Source organism: Salvelinus sp. IW2-2015, linkage group LG32 (genome assembly GCF_002910315.2).
Source record: "Salvelinus sp. IW2-2015 linkage group LG32, ASM291031v2, whole genome shotgun sequence".
Taxonomy (NCBI): domain Eukaryota; kingdom Metazoa; phylum Chordata; class Actinopteri; order Salmoniformes; family Salmonidae; genus Salvelinus; species Salvelinus sp. IW2-2015.
Genome location: NC_036871.1, coordinates 23,419,673 through 23,439,099, shown reverse-complemented (window position 1 = coordinate 23,439,099; position 19,427 = coordinate 23,419,673). Strand labels below are relative to the sequence as shown.

Sequence of the window (19,427 nt, the reverse complement as noted above, 5' to 3'; positions counted from 1 at the left end):
AACAGGGTTTCCCAAACACCTCTCATGCCTCTCCCCCAGGTGCACCTTTTGTTTTTTTGCCTTAGCAATACACTGTTGATTCAAATAATCAAAGCTTGATGATGAGTTGGTTATTTAAATCATCTGTGTAGTACTAGGGGAAAAACCCAAACTGTCCTGGCTTCAAAGCAGAGTTGAGTTTGAGGGCTCTAGACTGTTTTATGTACATGTACAGTATACCAGGTGAAACCAGACACAGAGGACCTCCAAGGTACAGAATGAGAGGATGCTGTCAAAACAGACAGTGTTTAATTTGTTCTATTTTCAGAAGATATTTTGTTTGACGTCTTTGAAACAGAGAGTAGCTGCAGGTCTGACTGTTGATGTCTTCCTACTGTACCTCTGTCTCCCTCAGTGTTCTTCTGGCCTTGTGCACACATTGGATTTGTCAACAGAAAGAGTCATTCCATTTTTGGATCCATTGGCCTGCTTTTAATCCGTGTGTTCAGTGTCTCTTCCACACAACCACTATCACAGTTGCAAGTTCCTCTCACCTTGCTGTATAGAACTGCTTTCAAACTTCTCCTAAAACCCTGGCCTCATAATAACTGGACTCCCTCTCCATACACCCCTCCCCCCACAGGTCTGCCCCTATTGGTGCAGAGGACCATAGCCAGGACCATCATCCTGCAGGAGAGCATCGGAAAGGGGAGGTTCGGCGAGGTGTGGCGGGGCCGCTGGCGAGGAGAGGAGGTGGCCGTTAAGATCTTCTCATCCCGGGAGGAGCGCTCGTGGTTCCGTGAGGCCGAGATCTACCAGACAGTCATGCTTCGCCACGAAAACATCCTGGGCTTCATTGCCGCTGACAACAAAGGTCCGAGGGAATATTGGAACAGGGTAGTGTTCAGTAGGGAGAAACATTTTTGAAACAGGGAGGTACTTGTTCAATAAGAGCCCAGATTTTCATTTTCTGTAGGAAAATGTTTTGATAGTGTGCCCTACTGAACATGACTCTGTATTGATCCTATTTTCTATGACCTATGATGCTCTTAATTTGACAAGCAGTTGGAACTGTGTATTTGGGACCAAGATAGTATAGTCAGCATGCTAGCAGGCAGCGTTTCATTGAGTTTCTCTGATGATTTGTTGTAAATGCAGGCATTGTGTAAAGTGTAGCTCACCTAACTGCTCTCTCACTCACTCACTCTCACTCACTCTCACTCACTCACTCACTCACTCACTCTCACTCACTCACTCACTCACTCACTGTTCTCTCTCTCACTGTTCTCTCTCTCCTTTCCTCTCAGATAACGGCACGTGGACCCAATTGTGGCTGGTATCAGATTACCATGAGCACGGCTCCCTTTTTGACTACCTGAACAGGTACACGGTGACAGTGGAGGGCATGATCAAGCTGTCCCTGTCCACCTCCAGCGGCCTGGCTCACCTGCACATGGAGATTGTTGGCACGCAAGGTGAGGAGGACCAATCAAAATGTGGCTCTTAATGTACTTCGTATAGCATATGTATCCACATAACATGTACATAGTTATGAAATGTAGTRGTTTTACTCTGCACTCAGATATTTATTTCTCTGCATCTCTCTTCCTTTTCCTCTTCTCTCTCTCCCCCGCTCGCTCTCGCGCTCTCTCTCCATTTACCCACTTCCCCCTGTTCTCCTCCCCACAGGTAAACCTGCCATCGCCCACCGCGACCTGAAGTCTAAGAACATCCTGGTGAAGAAGAATGGTACTTGCTGCATCGCTGACCTGGGATTGGCTGTCCGCCATGACTCTGCCACTGACACCATCGACATCGCCCCCAATCACAGAGTTGGAACCAAGAGGTGACTGCCTGCACGGCCAGAGAAACAAGTGTCTGCGATACACACAGAGGGAGAAACACACATACACTGAAAACACACAGAAATGGACACACACACACACAAACAGACAGATAAAGAGAGAAACCTCACATAATGCGACAACTACTTAATGCGACAACTACTTAAGATTAGGTAGAACTCAATTAGGTTACATTATTTTGCTCGGGTCCCTTAATCCACACGGCTGTGTGTGCCCTCATTGGTGTGCTGTCAGTATTGAGTCTGTCTTGGGCTGAGGCTCAGGGAAAATGACATCTGAGTCATTGGGCCTGTTGACATTGGATGCCTGTGAGTGATGGAGGAGTGATGACGAGAGAGATTGCTGAGTGGATACAGCGTTATCTCTGAAATCTTAAACCGCTCAGTGGAAGGAGCGTGTTGGCAAAGCATCGCTATCTGATCCGATTGGTCCATTACACTTCTCGGGTAACAGTGTAAAACATGGTTAAAACGATAATTTTGATATCATGAATGGTGAATCCTTGCATCCATAGCTCGGTCTATGAATTTGAGAGTGATTCAATTTCTCCAGCCCCATCCCTCAGCTGTTTACTGAACCAGGGGTGAGACGGACCCTTTGTTATTGTTTCTACTGCTGATTACCGCTTTAAGGTATTGCCGGCATTACTTTTATTTGCGTTAGTAACGCCATTTATCACTAATGTTCATTGTTTACAGTTTAAGTCGGAAGTTTACATACACTTAGGTTGGAGTCATTAAAACATGTTTTTCAACCACTCCACAAATGTATTGTTAACAAACTATAGTTTTGGCAAGTCAGTTAGGACATCTACTTTGTGCATGACACAAGTCATTTTTTCAACAATTGTTAAGACAGGTTATTTAACTTATAATTCACTGTATCACAATTCCAGTGAGTCAGAAGTTTGTAGACACTAAGTTGACTGTGCCTTTAAACAGCTTGGAAAATCCCAGAAAATGATGTCATGGCTTTAGAAGCTTCTGACATCATTTGAGTCAATTGGAGGTGTACCTGTGGATGTATTTCAAGGCCTACCTTCAAACCCAGTGCCTCTGTGTGACATCATGGGAAAATCAAAAGAAATCAGCCAAGACCTCAGAAAACCAATATTGTCAGACCTCCATAAGTCAGGTTTATCCTTGGGAGCAATTTCCAAATGCCTAAGGTACCCAGGTAACAACGTTCATCTGTATACAAAAAATAGTAGGCAAGTATAAACACCATGGGACCAAGCAGCCGTCATACCGTCAGGAAGGACACGCGTTCTGTCTCCTAGAATGTAATGTACTTTGGTGCGAAAAGTGCAAATCAATCCCAGAACAACGCAAATGACCCTGTGAAGATGCTGGAGGAAACAGGTACAAAAGTATCTTATCCACAGTAAAACGAGTCCTATATTCGACATAACCTGAAAGGCCGCTCAAACAAGCAGAAGCCACTGCTTCAAAACCGCCATAAAAAGCCAGACTACGGTTTGTCAACTGCACATGGGGACAAAAGTCGTACTTTTTGGAAAATGTCTCTGGTCTGATGAAACAAAAATAGAACTGTTTGGCCATAATGACCATCGTTATGTTAGGAGGAAAAATGGGGAGGCTTGCAAGCCGAAGACACCCATCCAACCGTGAAGCACGGGGCGTGGCAGCATCATGTTTTGGGGTCCTTTGCTGGACCCCAGTGTTTTGGTGCACTTCACTAAAATAGATGGCATCATGCGGTTGAAAATTATGTGGATATTATGAAGCAACATCTCAAGACTAAGACATCAATCAGGAAGTTAAAGCTTGGTCACAAATGGGTCTCGAAATGGACAATGACCCCAAGCATACTTCCAAAGTTGTGGCAAAATGGCTTAAGGACAAAAAAGTTCAAGGTATTGGAGTGGCCATCAACAAAGCCCTGACTCACATCCCATAGAAATTTGATGGCAGAACTGAAAAAGGCTGTGCGCAGGCAAGGAGGCCTATAAACCTGACTCAGTTACGCCAGCTCTGTCAGGAGGAATGGGCCAAAATTCACCCAACTTATTTTGGGAAGCTTGTGGAAGGCTACCCGACACGTTTGACCCAAGTTAAACAATTTAAAGGCAACGCTACCAAATACTAATTGAGTGTATGTAAACTTCTGACCCACTGGGAATGTGATGAAAGAAATAAAAGCTGAAATAAATCATTCCCTCTACTATTATTCTGACATTTCACATTCTTAAAATAAAGTGGTGATCCTAACTGACCTAAAAAAGGGAATTCTTACTGGGAGTAAATGTCAGGAATTGTGAAACTGAGTTTAAATGTATTTGAATAAGGTGCATGTAAACTTCCGACTTCAACTGTAGGTATTAAGAGGGCAGTGTCCAGTGTCGTTCCCACAATGATATAAGGAATGGACAAGGATGTGTAAAAGAGTAGATGAGGATGTGAAAATGGTTACGTGTACAACAATGTATCAGGCTAATGCTATACAGAGGGATGGAAGGGGGTGTGAGGGGAATTGTGAAAGGAAGACTGTCGTGTGAAGGAGGAGGGAGGAAGGTTGAAGCTGAAGTGTTGCAGCGCGGGGCATGTAGAGCAGTGCTGGGGGGGCTTGGCTGGTCACAGCAGTCACCAGCAGGCACCAGCTAATCTGCTTCACTGATGCAGTCTTTCTGTGTGTGCTGTCAACCCCACTTCAACACACACACACACACACACGCACACGCACACATGCACACTCACACTGACATGTTCTTCTGTCCTTGTGGAGACCTAAAATTAAATTTCCGTTCAAAATCCTATTTTCCCTAACCCCAAAATGAACCCCAAACCTAACCCTAACAACCCATAATCTAAACCTAACCGCTAAGCTTAAAATAGCCTTTGTCCTCATGGGGACATGGAAATGTTCCTTGTTTTACTATCCTTGTGGGGACCTAAAATCCTCAAACGTCCCCACAAGGATAGTAAAACAAGGAAGAACCAACCCACACACAGACACACCGTCCCTTCACCCCCCATCTCACCACCACTGTCCCCTGGGGCCTCCAACGACATGTTCCCCCCACCAGGCGGCGCTGCAGTCTGTGACAGTGTGCTAATGTGTCGCCTGGCTTTGTATTCTTGCCACACTCTGCCCTTCCTGTCCTTTCATGTACACTGTGATGGACCGTGAACTCTAACCTACTACAGCCCCTCTCTCTCGCTCGGTCTTGCTCGCGCGCGCTCTATCTCTCTCGTGCTCTTTTTCGCTCTCCCGCTCTCTCTCTCCCGCTTTCCCACTCCTGACAACAATGCAAGGCTCGCCTCGATCAGATCATCACATAGTGAAGGATTGGACAATAGCCTTGAGAGTGTACAGGGTCACTCAAGATACTCTGAGAATAAAGAGATCATGTTGTCACTCTGTCTGAGAGGCTAACGGGGAACTGTCTGGTGAATGTCTCCTCAGGTACATGGCCCCTGAAGTCCTGGATGACTCCATAAACATGAAGCATTTTGAGTCATTCAAGCGGGCAGATATCTACGCCATGGGCCTGGTGTTTTGGGAGATCGCACGGAGATGCTCAATAGGAGGTGAGCTAACACTATGCTCCTTTTAGCTCTGAGTTGTTTTAGCCAAGGACCTTGGCTAATTCTGAAGCATCAAGTCCATTACACAGTGCAGCCAGCCACTGACACAAGGCTTTGGATCTGTGGGACTCTGACTCTTCTCTCATCTGTCCCTTTAAGGCTTGATGTCATCATATTTGTCATTCTCTGATATTTTCAACACTTTGTCAGAATTGTATCGTAGATTGCCATTGGCCTGTGTTCTTAGATTGGCATTGGCCTTTATTCTGTGTAAGCGTTTGTCTAATCCAATCCTGTGTCTGTTGCCCCCCAGGTATCCACGAGGACTACCAGCTGCCCTACTATGACCTGGTCCAGCCAGACCCCTCGGTGGAGGAGATGAGGAGGGTGGTGTGTGACCAGAAACTACGGGCCAACATCCCCAACAGGTGGCAGAGCTGCGAGGTATGACACCATGCACTTCTTGCCTTTAGGCACTGCCCTTAGGAATATCATCCATTTTGTTTCTCGCTCCTTCTCTCTGTTTCTCGGTTGGTCTGTTTACCTCTGCCTCCGTCTCTTGCTTTCTCCCTCTCTCTATCTTTCTCCATTGTTTTGTCTCTACTCTCCTTTCGGTCTCCTGCAAACAGCCTTCCCACTTCATCATCACTAGATCCACTCTCCCTCTCCTCTGTTTTTATTGATGCACTTTTTATTGCTGGAGGACAGACAATTAGATTACATCCAATTTGCAGTAATAAAGCTTCCTAATCGAATCATCATCCCCTGCAAGGTTACAATGGCTGCTGCCAGAGCATCAGCATCCCAGGTCAGCTGTAAAGCAAACCACTGGATTGATGGCCAAGCTTGTGAATATTAAATGGCCCATCAGTCTAACTGGCCCATCAGTCTGTTCTGTTCACTCTGTCTGCGGTTGGAGAAACAAGGCAGAAATGAGCGGTTTTAAATCCCTCAAAGCTGATATGCTAAATTGACCTGAAGAGCACATCAGGGACACATTCAAAGAGATGAATAGAAGACTCATCTCTCTGCCCTTGTCTATGCTGCTCTTCACTTTAAATCTGGAGATTGACTGGTGTTCTTTCAGCAGTGCTGAGCTTTCTCTCTCTGTCTCTATAATGTTGCCAATGTTAAAAGTCATAAACATTTCCACAGCTCGGCTGCGTGGGTGTGAGCCGCCGGCATACATACATACACGTAGCAGCAGCCTTTAGTTAAGAGAATGAGTTTATCTGGATGTCTAGACAGGTCTGTTCCAGCCAGGGTCATGTTGTGTAGCTGCCTCCTCCAATAGCAAAGCATTCACACAGTCCGCTGGTTCTGAAGCGGAGCGCATGTCCGTGACTTCTCGACAATAAAACGCAGTGTTGGTTCAGGAACTATGTATATTATAAGATGCGGTAAAGACGTCAATGGAACGCAGACCGTGGGGGATAGAAAGACGCCAGATTGGTGCACATTCAACAAATGGGACATTGGCAGTGGTGGAAAAAGTGTCCAATTTTCATACTTGAGTACAAAGTAAAGATACCTTAATAGAAAATGACTCAAGTGAAAGTCACCCAGTAAAATACTACTTGAGTAAAATGTACTTAAATATCAAAAGTTAATGTAATTGCTAAATTATATTTAAGTATCAAAAGTAAAAGTATAAATAATTTCAAATTCCTTATATTAAGCAAACTAGACGGCACCATTTTCTTGGTTTTTATAATGTACGGATAGCCAGGGGCACACTCGAACACTCAGCCATCATTTACAAACGAATCATGTGTGTTTAGTGAGTCGCCAGATCAGAGGCAGTAGGGATGACCACATGTTCTCTTGATAAGTGTGTGAATGGACGATTTTCCTGTCCTGCTAAGCATTTAAAATGTAACGAGTACCATTGGGTGTCAAGGAAAATGTATGTAGTAAAAAGTACATTATTTTCTTTAGGAATGTAGTGAAGTAAAAGTTGTCAATAATTTATAAATAGTAAAGTACAGATACCCCAAAAAACTACTTAAGTAGTACTTTAAAGTATTTTTACTTAAGTACTTTACACCACTGGATATTGGTCATCCATCATCGTTGATGTATTGTAACAGGCCCATAATGTGGTTACTAATGTTAGATTTTGATATTTGGCTGTTTTTGCTACATAACATTTAGAAGTAGTCCCTTTTCAAGTTTAGAAGAAGTTGAATGCTAAATGCTGACTCCCGTTCATAAACAGTGGCTTCGGAAAGTATTCAGACACTTTCACTTTTTCCACATTTTGTTAGGTTATAAAGTTGATTTAAATAAATGTTTTTCCTCAGCAATCTACACACAATATGACAAAGCCAAAACAGATTTTTTTGACATTTTTGCAAATGTATTAAAAATAGAAAACAGATACCTTATTAACATAAGTATTCAGACCCTTTGCTATGAGATTTGAAATTGAGCTCCGGTGCATCCTGTTTCCATTGATCATCCTTAAGATGTTTCTACAACTTGATTGGAGTCCATCTGTGGTAAATTMAATTGATTGGACATGATTTGGAAAGCCACACACCTTCTATAAGGTCCCACAGTTGACAGTGCATGTCAGAGCAAAAACCAAGCCATGAGATCGAAGGAATTCTCTGTAGAGCTCCGAGTCAGGATTGTGTCGAGACACAGATCTGGGAAAGGGAACCAAAAATATTCTGCAGCATTGAAGGTCCCCAAGAACACTCCCATCATTCTTAAAGGGAAGAAGTTTGGAACCACTAAGACTCTTCCAAGAGCTGGCCTCCCAGCTAAACTGAGCAAGCGGGGGAGAAGGGCCTTGGTCAGGGAGGTGACCAAGAACCTGACTGTCACACTCTGACAGAGCTCGGTAGTTCTTCTGTTTAGATAGGAGAACCTTGCAGAAGGATAACCATCTCTGCAGCACTCCACCAATCAGGCCTTTATGGTAGTGGCCAGACGGACGCCTCTCCTCAGTAAAAGGCACACAACAGCCGGCTTGGAGTTTGCCAAAAGGCGCTGAAAGACTCACAGACCATGATAAACAAGATTCTCTGGTCTGTTGAAACCAAGATTGAACTATTTGGCCTGAATGCCTAGCGTCATGTCTGGAGGAAACATGTCACCATCCCTCAGTGAAGCATGGTGGTGGCAACATCATGCTCTGGGGATGTTTTTCAGCGGCAGGGAGACTAGTCAGGATTGAGGCAAAGATGAAGGGAGCAAAGTACAGAGATATCCTTGATGAAAACCTGCTCCAGAGTGCTCAAGACCTCAAACTGGGGTGACGGTTCACCTTCCAACAGGACAACGACCCTAAGCACACAGCCAAGACAACGCAGGAGCGGCTTCGGGACAAGTCTCTGAATGTCCTTGAGTGGCCCAGCCAGAGCCCGGACTTGAACCCGATCAAACATCTCTGGAGAGACCTGAAAATAGCTGTGCAGCAATGTTCCCTATCCAACCTGACAGAGCTTGAGAGGTTCTGCAGAGAAGAATGGTAGAAAATCTCCAAATACAGGTGTGCCAAGCTGGTAGCGTCATACCCAAGACGACTCGATGCTGTAATCACTGCCAAAGTTGCTTCAACAAAGTACTGAGTAAAGGGTATGAATACTTGTAAATGTAATAATGTAATATGTAAATGTAATATTTCAGTTTTGTATTTTTAATAAATTTGCAAACATTTCTAAACCTGTTTTTGCTTTGTCATTATGGGGTATTTTGTGTAGATTGATGAGGGGGGTGGGTGGGGGAACGATTTAATACATTTTTAGAATAAGGCTGTAGCAAAACAAAATGTGGATAAAGTCAAGGGGTCTGAATACTTCCTGAAGGCACTGTAAGCTGGTAGCATAGCTAGCGTAGAGAGCAAATGTGATAACAAATATTTTACATAGCTTATTTTTCATACCCTTGATGTAAACATGTATTTTGGTGATTTTGATCCACTGTTGCATGATTGAACAGAGGTGGGCAGTATTTCCATTACGTTTTTGAAATGTGTTTTTCAGTTACTACTGAGTATTTTGTCATTTGTATTTTACTGGCCTGAACTACAATATAATATATTTAGAAAATCTTTGCGCACTTTCAAAATACAAAATACTTTTCTATACCTTTTTTTTAATATAGTGGCTCACAATTTTGTGCCCCCCCCTCACCCCAAATTTACTGCTTTGGTGTCAGAAGTGTGATGGCACTATGATGTGATAAAAGCTTCTGCTAAATTAACAAAATGTTAGGTGAAAATGAACACTTGCAAACCACACTGGGTATTATTCTAATGATCTCTGTCCCAAACAAGGCCACATTTTATTACAATACAAATTATTTGGACATAAGCATTTGTGCCAATTTTGATTGATTAAAATTATTTCAGTGGGAACATGGGGCCCGGGAAACATTGGGTGGACCCCGGTGGTAGTCATTCGTTTTAACTGCAATGCAGTTGATTGGTGACGATGACATGAATTGTATTGCGGTTGACATCCATACAAGCGGTGTACTCTGATTTTAACCACAACGGTGTGAAATAAACAGCCTAAATGTAGGCACATTTTTCTGTGGGGCAATGAGGAGATTCTGGATCTTTCCCCCTCACGTTTCCATGGAAGTTTTTGGGATGAGTTCCATTGACTTCTTTACCGCATCTATGCTGCCACGTATCTTCAAGAATCCTGAAACAAAAGAGAACATTCTGGTTAGAGTTGTGCATTCCCTGTGTCGAAAATGCTTTGACATAAACTCGCCAAAGTTGTTTGTTGCACAGGGCAGTAATTAAACCATGTTTCTACTGTGTTTAAAGCTGCCCATTTAATAGTACATGCTCTAGCAATGTGAAATATGTTATTAGAAGAACAATCAAAGTGTTGGTTGAAGAATAATTATAGCATTTATTTAACCTAAAGATGTGTTTGTTTGAAACTCTACACTGTATCCCTGTTGACGTGCCGTTGCAGAATAATTTGCGTCATGTGCGAGTCTTCAATGAATATGTATTGGTTGATGGGAATAAAGTGGTTTATGATGCATTGATATTTCCATGGAAAATTATGTGTTTATGGTTGAAATGTATTTTGGGCTATTGCTTAGGCCTACTTAGGTGCTTATTTGGCCTTTTCCCGAGAGAGAGCATGTTGGGCAGGTAACAGGTTGGCAATAGTAGAGCCATACCGAAGTTTTGTTATAAACTTTTCAGGCATCAACTCTGTCTTAGCTACTGAGAATATCTTTGATTTATCCAAGTYGTTATGTCAACGTCCTGTCTGTTATTTTTTGCACAAAAGTCTATTGGCCAATTCGTCCTGCACCGTCGTCACTGTCCGATCCGCTGCCTCGGCTCATGCTTCACAGTAGGCGTTCAGTGTTCATACTGCTGATTACAGCCCTGCATTCAACACCGTAGAATCACTGACACATCAACAGGACCGCCAGGACCTTTGGCGGCGATCGGGGGATTGATAAATAGGGATGCTGTGGATTGGTATTCAGGCTTGTGGCTGTGGCCTGGATGTTGTAAGTCTGACCAGCCTCTTCACGTCAGAGCTCCATTGTGTCTCCATTGCTTACAGGGTAACGTTGTCTTTGCTGAGATGTGCGAACTATGGGTTGAAGTCTTAGTTCAGACTTCTGCTGCAGGTTCAACACCATGCCTCTGAGTCTCTGTCACTGTTTCTCTCTCACGCTCATGAGTTCTTTCACAACAATAGTAATTCTACTTCAAAGAATGACATTGTGACTTGGGTTGCAAAGGGAGGGTATATTACTGGGTATATATTCAGAAGTTTACCAGTAAACTACCAGCATTTTGGTATCTTCCAAGGATTTTATGTAATCTATCACAAGACATCTAGTGGTCGTTTGTTGTACTTTAGATTATCACAGGTAATTATATCTGGCCCTCTGTGGCTTTATCACAGGTAAAATATATGAAATAATTAAATAAGATGATTAAAATTGAAGAGCTGTAAAACTATAAATTTAGTGAATACCATTTATGTTTAATATGATAGATTCCGCATGAAATATGATGAATATTTTTAGACACTTATTAATTTGACGTTGTCTATGTATTTGTCAATGTTTTGGTTTCAAACTGGTGGCAGTTATGAAAAAATAAAATAGTTGGACAAGTTTCAGAGGTAATTGAAAATAATCCCATTTATAATTAGATGTTTTTTTCTTCATTAATTAGGCTATTTTCTCTGGAACCATATGGTCTATCTACTAGAAATTCATGGTCGATGTGGACACAGATATAAAAAATGAACACCAAATATATATATATATATATATTTATTTTTATTTTTTATTATTCAATTACAAATTACCAAAGTTATGATAGATTGCCATAGAACTTCTGTTAATTACCAAAAATACTGAAGATTCTGGTAAACTACCAGTAGCTTTGCAACTCTAATTGTGACATTGCTACAGACATGGTGTATACTCAACGGTTGGTGGGGGCAGCTACTATCTCAGTGCTCAACAACTTACAATACAAAATATGGGTGTGTTATTGCACAGCATCCCACAACTAAAACCAAATGCATGCTATTCAACCGATCACTGCCCGCACCCGCTCGCCCGTCCAGCATCACTACTCTGGACGCCTCTGACTTAGAATACGTTGACAACTACAAATACCTAGGTGTCTGGTTAGACTGTAAACTCTCCTTCCAGACTCACATTAAGCATCTCCAATCCAAAATTAAATCTAGAATCGGCTTCCTATATCGCAACAAAGCATCCTTCACTCATACTGCCAAACATACCCTCGTAAAACTGACCATCCTACCGATCCTTGACTTCGGTGATGTCATCTATAAAATAGCCTCCAACACTCTACTCGGCAAACTGGATGAGGTCTATCACAGTGCCATCCGTTTTGTCACCAAAGCCCCATACACRACCTGTACGACCATTGCGACCTGTACGCTCTCATTGGTTGGCCCTCGCTTCATACTCGTCGCCAAACCCACTGGCTACAGGTTATCTACAAGTCTCTGCTAGGTAAAGCCCCGCCTTATCTCAGCTCACTGGTCACCATAGCAGCACACGCTCCAGCAGGTATATCTCACTGGTCACCTCCAAATCCAATTCCTCCTTTGGTCGTCTTTCCTTCCAGTTCTCTGCTGCCAATGACTGGAACGAACTGCAAAAATATCTAAAGCTGGTAACACTTATCCCCCTCACTAGCTTTAAGCACCAGCTGTCAGAGCAGCTCACAGATTACTGCACCTGTACATAGCCTATCTATAATTTAGCCCAAACAACTACCCTCTTCCCCTACTGTATTTATTTATTTATTTTGCTCCTTTGCACCCCATTATTTCTATTTCTACTTTGCATATTCTTCCACTGCAAATCTACCATTCCAGTGTTTTACTTGATATATTGTATATTTACCTCGCCACCATGGCCTTTTTTTGCCTTTACCTCCCTTATCTCACCTCATTTGCTCACATTGTATATAGACTTATTTTTCTACTGTATTATTGACTGTATGTTTTGTTTATTCCATGTGTAACTCTGTGTTGTTGTATGTGTCGAATTGCTATGCTTTATCTTGGCCAGGTCGCAGTTGCAAATGAGAACTTGTTCTCAACTACCCTACATGGTTAAATAAAGGTGAAATAAAAAAATAAATTGCTGCTTGTGATGTTGACCCACTGTCGCCCCTGCCTCTGTCCCCTCCCCAGGTGCTGCGGGTGATGGCTAAGATCATGAGGGAGTGCTGGTACTCCAACGGGGCGGCCCGCCTCACCGCGCTGCGCATCAAGAAGTCCCTGTCCCAGCTCAGCCAGCAAGAGGGCATCAAGATGTAGAATAGAGGGTCAAGACTACCTGTCTGTCTGGACTTTCTTTCTGTCCCCATTGCTATGTGCTGTTCTCTTCGACATCTCTTTCTCTGAAGAGGGAGGGAGGGGATAGTACAATTCAGGTGGGTGTGTGTACCTTTCAATGTCTCATTCCTTCAAGGCTGATTGGAGAGATTGCTTCTCTGCTCTTCTCTGTTCTTCTCTGAGATTGCATCAGGACATGGGTGGATTCTGGATAACATTCTAGACTCTGGATGCAGAGACACAACCCCCTGTCCCTCCCATTGTTTTGCCTGACTGTATCCATCACTTTTTTCTTACCCCATGCAAGAAACGCTGGACTTTATTGGGACCTCCTGTAGGAATTCCATTGCAAATATTCTGAATCAAAGAAAATATGCATTGAAAGAAATTCTAAATTTTGATATACCTCTCTCTGGTCATTTCTCAAAGTACCAAGGTCGGTGTCTATTTAAGTGTTTTGTTTAAACATGATTAAGTGTTACTTATATGAATTTCTTTATTTCACTTAATATCTTTCACCTTAAAACGATTATTTTACAGATGCCAGATCCATATTTTTCTATGTGTTTTGTCAAGCAAACAGGACATGACCTCATTAAGCTTTGTCAAATATGCAGTGAAATATGCAATATCTTGTTCATTGCTATGTATATATGTTCCTTAAAGTGTATACAGTGCATTCAGAAAGTAATCAGACCCATTGACTTATTTCACATTTGTTACGTTACAGCCGTATTCTAAATTTGATTCAATTGTTTTTTTCCCACTGATCAATCTACACACAGTACCCATAATGACGAAGCAATTTTTTTGTATAAATGTTTGCAAATGTATAAAAAATACTCAACCTCTATCAGGTTGGATGAGGAGTGTTGCTGGACAGCTATTTTCAGGTCTCTCCAGAATTGTTCGATCGGGTTCAAGTCCGGGCTCTGGCTGGGCCACTCAAGGACATTCACAGACTTTTCCCGAAGCCACTCCTGCATTGTCTTGGCTGTGTGCTTAGGGTCCTTGTTCGGTTGGAAGGTGAACCTTCACCCCAACTGAGGTCTGAGGTCCTGAGCACTCTGGAGCAGGTTTTCATCAAGGATCTGTCTGTACTTTGCTCTGTTCATCTTTACCTCGATCGTGACAAGTCTCCCAGTCCTTGCCCCTGAAAAACATCCCCAGAGCATGATACTGCCACCACCATGCTTCACCGTAGGGATGGTGCCAGGTTTCCGCCAGATGTGACGCAATCTTGGTTTCATCTGGCCACTCTATCATAAAGGCCTGATTTGGTGGAGTCCTGCAAAGATATATATATTTTTTTATAATTTAAAAGTTTACAACCTTTTTCTCCCCAATTTTCATGGTATCTAATTGGTAGTTAGTCTTGTCTCATCGCTGCAATTCCCATACAGACTCGGGAGAGGTGAAGGTTGAGAGCCGTGCGTCCTCCGAAACACAACCCAGCCAAGCCGCCCTTCTTCTTGACACAATGCCCACGTAACCCGGAAGCCAGCCACACCAATGTGTCGGAGGAAACACCATACACCTGGCGACCATGTTAGCGTGCATTGCGCCCGGCCCGCCACAGGAGTCACTAGAGGGCTCATGGGACAAGAACATCCCTGCCAGTCAAACCCTTCCCTAACCCTSACGACGCTGGGCAAATTGTGCGCCACCCCATGGGTCTCCCGGGCGCGGCCGGCTGCGACAGAGCCTGGACTCGAACCAGGATCTCTAGTGGCACAGCTAGACTTAGACCACTGCACCACTTGGGAGCTCTGTCAGAGTGACCATTGGGTTCTTGGCCACATCCATGACCAAGGCCCTTCTCTCCCGATTGCTCAGTTTAGCCGGGTGGCCAGCTCTAGGAAGAGTATTGTTGGTTCCAAACTTCTTTCATTATAAGAATGATGGAGACCTTCAATGCTGCAGACATTCTTTTTTTACCCTTCCCCAGATCTGTGCCTCTACACAATCCTGTCTCAGAGCTCTAGGGACAATTTCTTCAACCTCATTTTTGCTCTGACGTGCACTGTCACCTTATATAGACAGGTGTGTGTCTTTCCATATAATTTCCAATCCATTTAATTTACCGCAGGTGGACTCCGTTCAAGCTGTAGAAACATCTCAAGGATGATCAATGGAACCAGGATGCACCGGAGCTCAATTTCGACTCTCATAGCAAAGGGTCTGAATACTTATGTAAGTAAGGTTTTTCTGTTTTTTATTTTTAATAAATGTGCAAAACGTTCAAAAAAGCTGTGTTCGCTTTGTTGTTATAGGGTATTATGTGTAGATTGATTAGTGGAAAATGTATTTAATCCATTTTAGAATAAGGCTGTAACGTAACAAGATGTGGGAAAAGTCAAGGGGTCTGAATGCTGAATGCACTGTATATGAGTGGTTGTATATGGGTGTACTCTATTCCAATGCATTTGGTGTGTGTGTGTGTATACAAGTGTACATTCTGTATGTATGTGTACATGCAGTACATCTACGCTGATAGATATACATGTACCTCTATTTTATACAAACTGCTCTTTTGTTATTTCAACCATAACCAGGAAGTTCTCTGAATCAGTCATCCAATCATATGTTAATGTAGTAGTAGGAGGTTCTCTGAACAAATGGCTCCTCCCACTGCCATAGGGAATGATGCAGTGGAGATCAGGGTCATATTCATTAGGCACCAAATGGAAGAAAATGGACTGAAACAGGGTGGGTCTACCTGGACTAAATGTATCTAATAAGATACATGTATCTAATAAGATACATGTTTTTAAACATTTTGCTAAGGTGTGCACTAATGAATACAACCCAGGGTTGCCATTAGGCCTAAGCAACACCATGATACCAGTTTACCGGTCACTCTTCTCAGCAGTAATGCATCCTGTACAGTTTTAAGGGAAAGCATTGATGGAGCTACATTATGTAGGCTTTTTTATTTCCTATATACTTGTATTGCTTTTATGTCAATGAGTTTTCACATATCTACGGGCATAACATTTCAAACAAGAATGTACATTTGTATATCTTAGAGATGTGTACAGCTCTACCTTGACAGTGAGAAAGCCCATTGAGACCTATTCAGGTCCTGTAGTTGATCTTTCATTGTTGGCATGAAAGAAAAAATGAAATGTTACTTTATTAGTTGGTAATATCCTTATGCTTTTAAACTTATAGATTTGATCATGTGACCTCTTCTTATTTTCCAATAGGACAAAACACAGTAAACATGAATTTAAGTGAGTAAAGGAAATTCTGTAGACATTGTTTCGTATCGCTTCAGCAGTAAGGAATGCACTTTAGGGCATTGTTGCCTTACATGATAAAAAAAAAAAAAATCCTAATCCCAAATAATAGGAGTAGACTACAGTACGATGAAGAGAGTTCAGATGGATGCTCGTCAATAAGTGCCATGGCATTTTGTTTGACGAGTAGTGTTATTTTTTTATATATATTTTTTGACAAAGGCACATGTATTCAGATCTGCTACTGGTTTGGTTTTTGTCTTTCAGCAGGTTTACAGCATAACCTGCTTTAACCAACCAAAACACCCTTTAAATGTTGTGCCATACATAGAATGCAGAATTGGTCAACCAGTCATGTGGATGAAAAACAATAGATTGTGTTTTTTGGTCACATTCATCAGACTTGAGGTGAAGAATATTGCTGCTATAATATACTGTTTATGTTGAACCAAAAAAGTATTATTTTACAGTGGAACACAAGATGCAACCGTTGTCATTTACTCATCCAAAAATGTTACTTTCTCTTACTTACTTTTTTTCCCCAAAAATGTCTCAAATCACCAGCAGCCTTTCACTTTCTGAAGCAGCATTTCACTTTTCTGAAGCTAGAAACATCCAGGTATTCCTCTCAGCAACATCAACAGCCTCTGAGTCCCTATCAGCAGGACTCCACTAACTATGCTCACTATCTGCTAGTCTAGTGTTCACCAGGAACCTTGTATTTACCCCCTCCAATGTCAATGTTTTACGATATTTCCTTTCCCAATTGTTCTATAATCTACAAATGTGGTGTGTTCTGTATGTCATGTATGGTGCTTTATACCTGTATACTGTACCATTCCCCATTAGTTTAGTTTAACTAGTGTGTGTAACTGAATTCCCCATTCTGCCAGTGATACAGTATGTAGCCATCATTATACAGGCATGATTACTGCTGTCACTGACCTGAACTCAAGCACTAAACGAGGAAGTGCCCTGCAGTTGTGTACTGAATGAGATGCTCTGATTAGCAGAAGGGGAAAAAGACCAGTGAGGCAGGCAGCAAGGCATTCATATTTAGTAGTGGGCTTCTGATGCAACCGCAAAATTGGAAATTGATATTTAAGCTCTGCTGTGTAGTACAGATTGTGAAACAGAATTTTAAAAATGTTTCTGGTAAGCAAACCATTGTGAAACGTACAGTGTTTGATAATTGGGATCCAACCTGAAAGTTCTGTTGTGGAAAATTACAAAATCAGTCATGCTATCCTGTGTTTTACTTGGAGAATTGTCCATGTGTTATATGCTAGTGTTTTTCTTGCTGATGCAGCCTCGTCTTGTCTGACTTAGTCATAAGTCTGGGCGTACAGGTAAGAGCTGGGTGCAACCGCAGTATGTGACATCCCGTTTGTACTATCTGCAGGAACTCCTCTGTGTGTAAACTTGCAGGAAGTAACAGACAATGGTGGCGACGTCAGCTATCTTAATCTGCACAGACTAGCTAAACGCCTCTTATACACCATGTTCCCCACCCCTGTTTGCACACATCTGCTAACTGCCACATAGACAAAGTGGATGGACTTTTCTCTAAAAGCTGAGAGCCACTGTTCGTTGGGCTTTTAACTGCACTGTTGAGTGGATTGTTGACCGCTCCATTTTTGCAAATCTTATAATAAAATTGTTGTTTGAAGAATTTAGTCTCTCGTCCCTTATGGTTAGAATTTCCACTACAGTTCCCTTGACATCTTTATCACATGTTCTACAGTAGCTTTTAAGTGTCAAGTAGCTGCAGTATGTGGCTCCAGTACAAAAGAGCCTTCTTATTTCTGCCAATGCCTACTTTTGACAAAGTCCACCATATGTGCTCCCATGATTCTGCTGAAAAGGGAGGAAATKAAACAATGTGACGTTTGACTAAAAAGTAAAAACACAATCTAAAGATGTTAACTATACCTCCTCAACAGACCAATGTTTTTTTTCAATTATAATTTACCTCAATGTACATAATACTTTATCTACCACGTTTTACATTTTATTTTTTATGAAATGTCTAATAAAAAGTATATTTCTTTATTTGACAGTGGTAGTCGGTGTTCTGTTTGTCCCATATGTGTAAGAAGTAATCCTATTGACTGAACCAGAATCTGAGAATGTTTTCTCTTTACTATTCTGCAGAGTTGTATAGAAAGGCAGTATCTATGATTTGTGCCAGTTGTGTGAAGGAGGGTTATGTTGCACCACTTCTGAGGTCGGCATTCTCTCCTCAAGATACAGTATGTTGTATTTACATTTTACAAAGTGTTTAAAAGAATGAGCGCTTGACATAGGAATTCAGAGGACATTGACTATTAGTTCAAGTTCACGTATAGTGAAGTAAGATGTTTTGTGAATAAATATATACACATTTTATTACCTACTGACTTTTCCCCCCTCTCTTTCAAAGGTGCTCTATTGTTGGTGAATTCATAAGGCACTGCGGCCAAGTCATTCAATTGGTATTGCAATATTGAAGTATCCAATAGTTTGAATATAAATGCTTTAATATAAGTGGTGTGTGTTATGAAATTATTGTAACGTCGACCACATTTGCCCCTTCCATGCTCCTCCCACCAACAGATGGTGGTTTTACCTAAAAGTACATGGGCACAGGGATTCTTGCATCTAGTGTGATGAGTTACCAGCTTTACACTACTTCCATACCGGTTTGCACATTCAAAGATTCTAGTACTGTAAATGCATCCATTTGACTTCCTTTCCTAACATTTGGTATGCCATTAGGGGTTTGGGTTTCCATGCCATTGGGGGTTGGGTTTCCATGCCATTAGGGGTTTGGGTTTCCATGCCATTGGGGGTTGGGTTTCCATGCCATTAGGAGTTGGGTTTCTTTATTTCTCAATGTGACCCATCAGGTGTTCAAACTTTTATGACGTCTGGGATGTAAATAAGTAATGTGTTCAGGGGGAAATAAGGAAGGGTCTGACTGTCTAT

The 19,427-nt window shown here is 42.1% G+C and overlaps 1 protein-coding gene across 1 annotated transcript in view; it reads left to right on the top strand.

Moving 5' to 3' along the window:
* The window catches only part of LOC111957296 (TGF-beta receptor type-1-like), a 51,875-nt gene extending 33,358 nt beyond the window's left edge, over positions 1-18,517 (top strand). Inside the window, exons 4-9 of the mRNA XM_023978089.2 lie at positions 623-853; positions 1,287-1,454; positions 1,669-1,825; positions 5,271-5,395; positions 5,706-5,836; positions 13,075-18,517. Of these exons, the coding sequence (XP_023833857.1) occupies positions 623-853; positions 1,287-1,454; positions 1,669-1,825; positions 5,271-5,395; positions 5,706-5,836; positions 13,075-13,200 (938 nt within the window). The 3' untranslated portion in view covers positions 13,201-18,517. The remainder of the gene's footprint in view (positions 1-622; positions 854-1,286; positions 1,455-1,668; positions 1,826-5,270; positions 5,396-5,705; positions 5,837-13,074) is intronic.
* Positions 18,518-19,427: the final 910 nt, after the last annotated feature.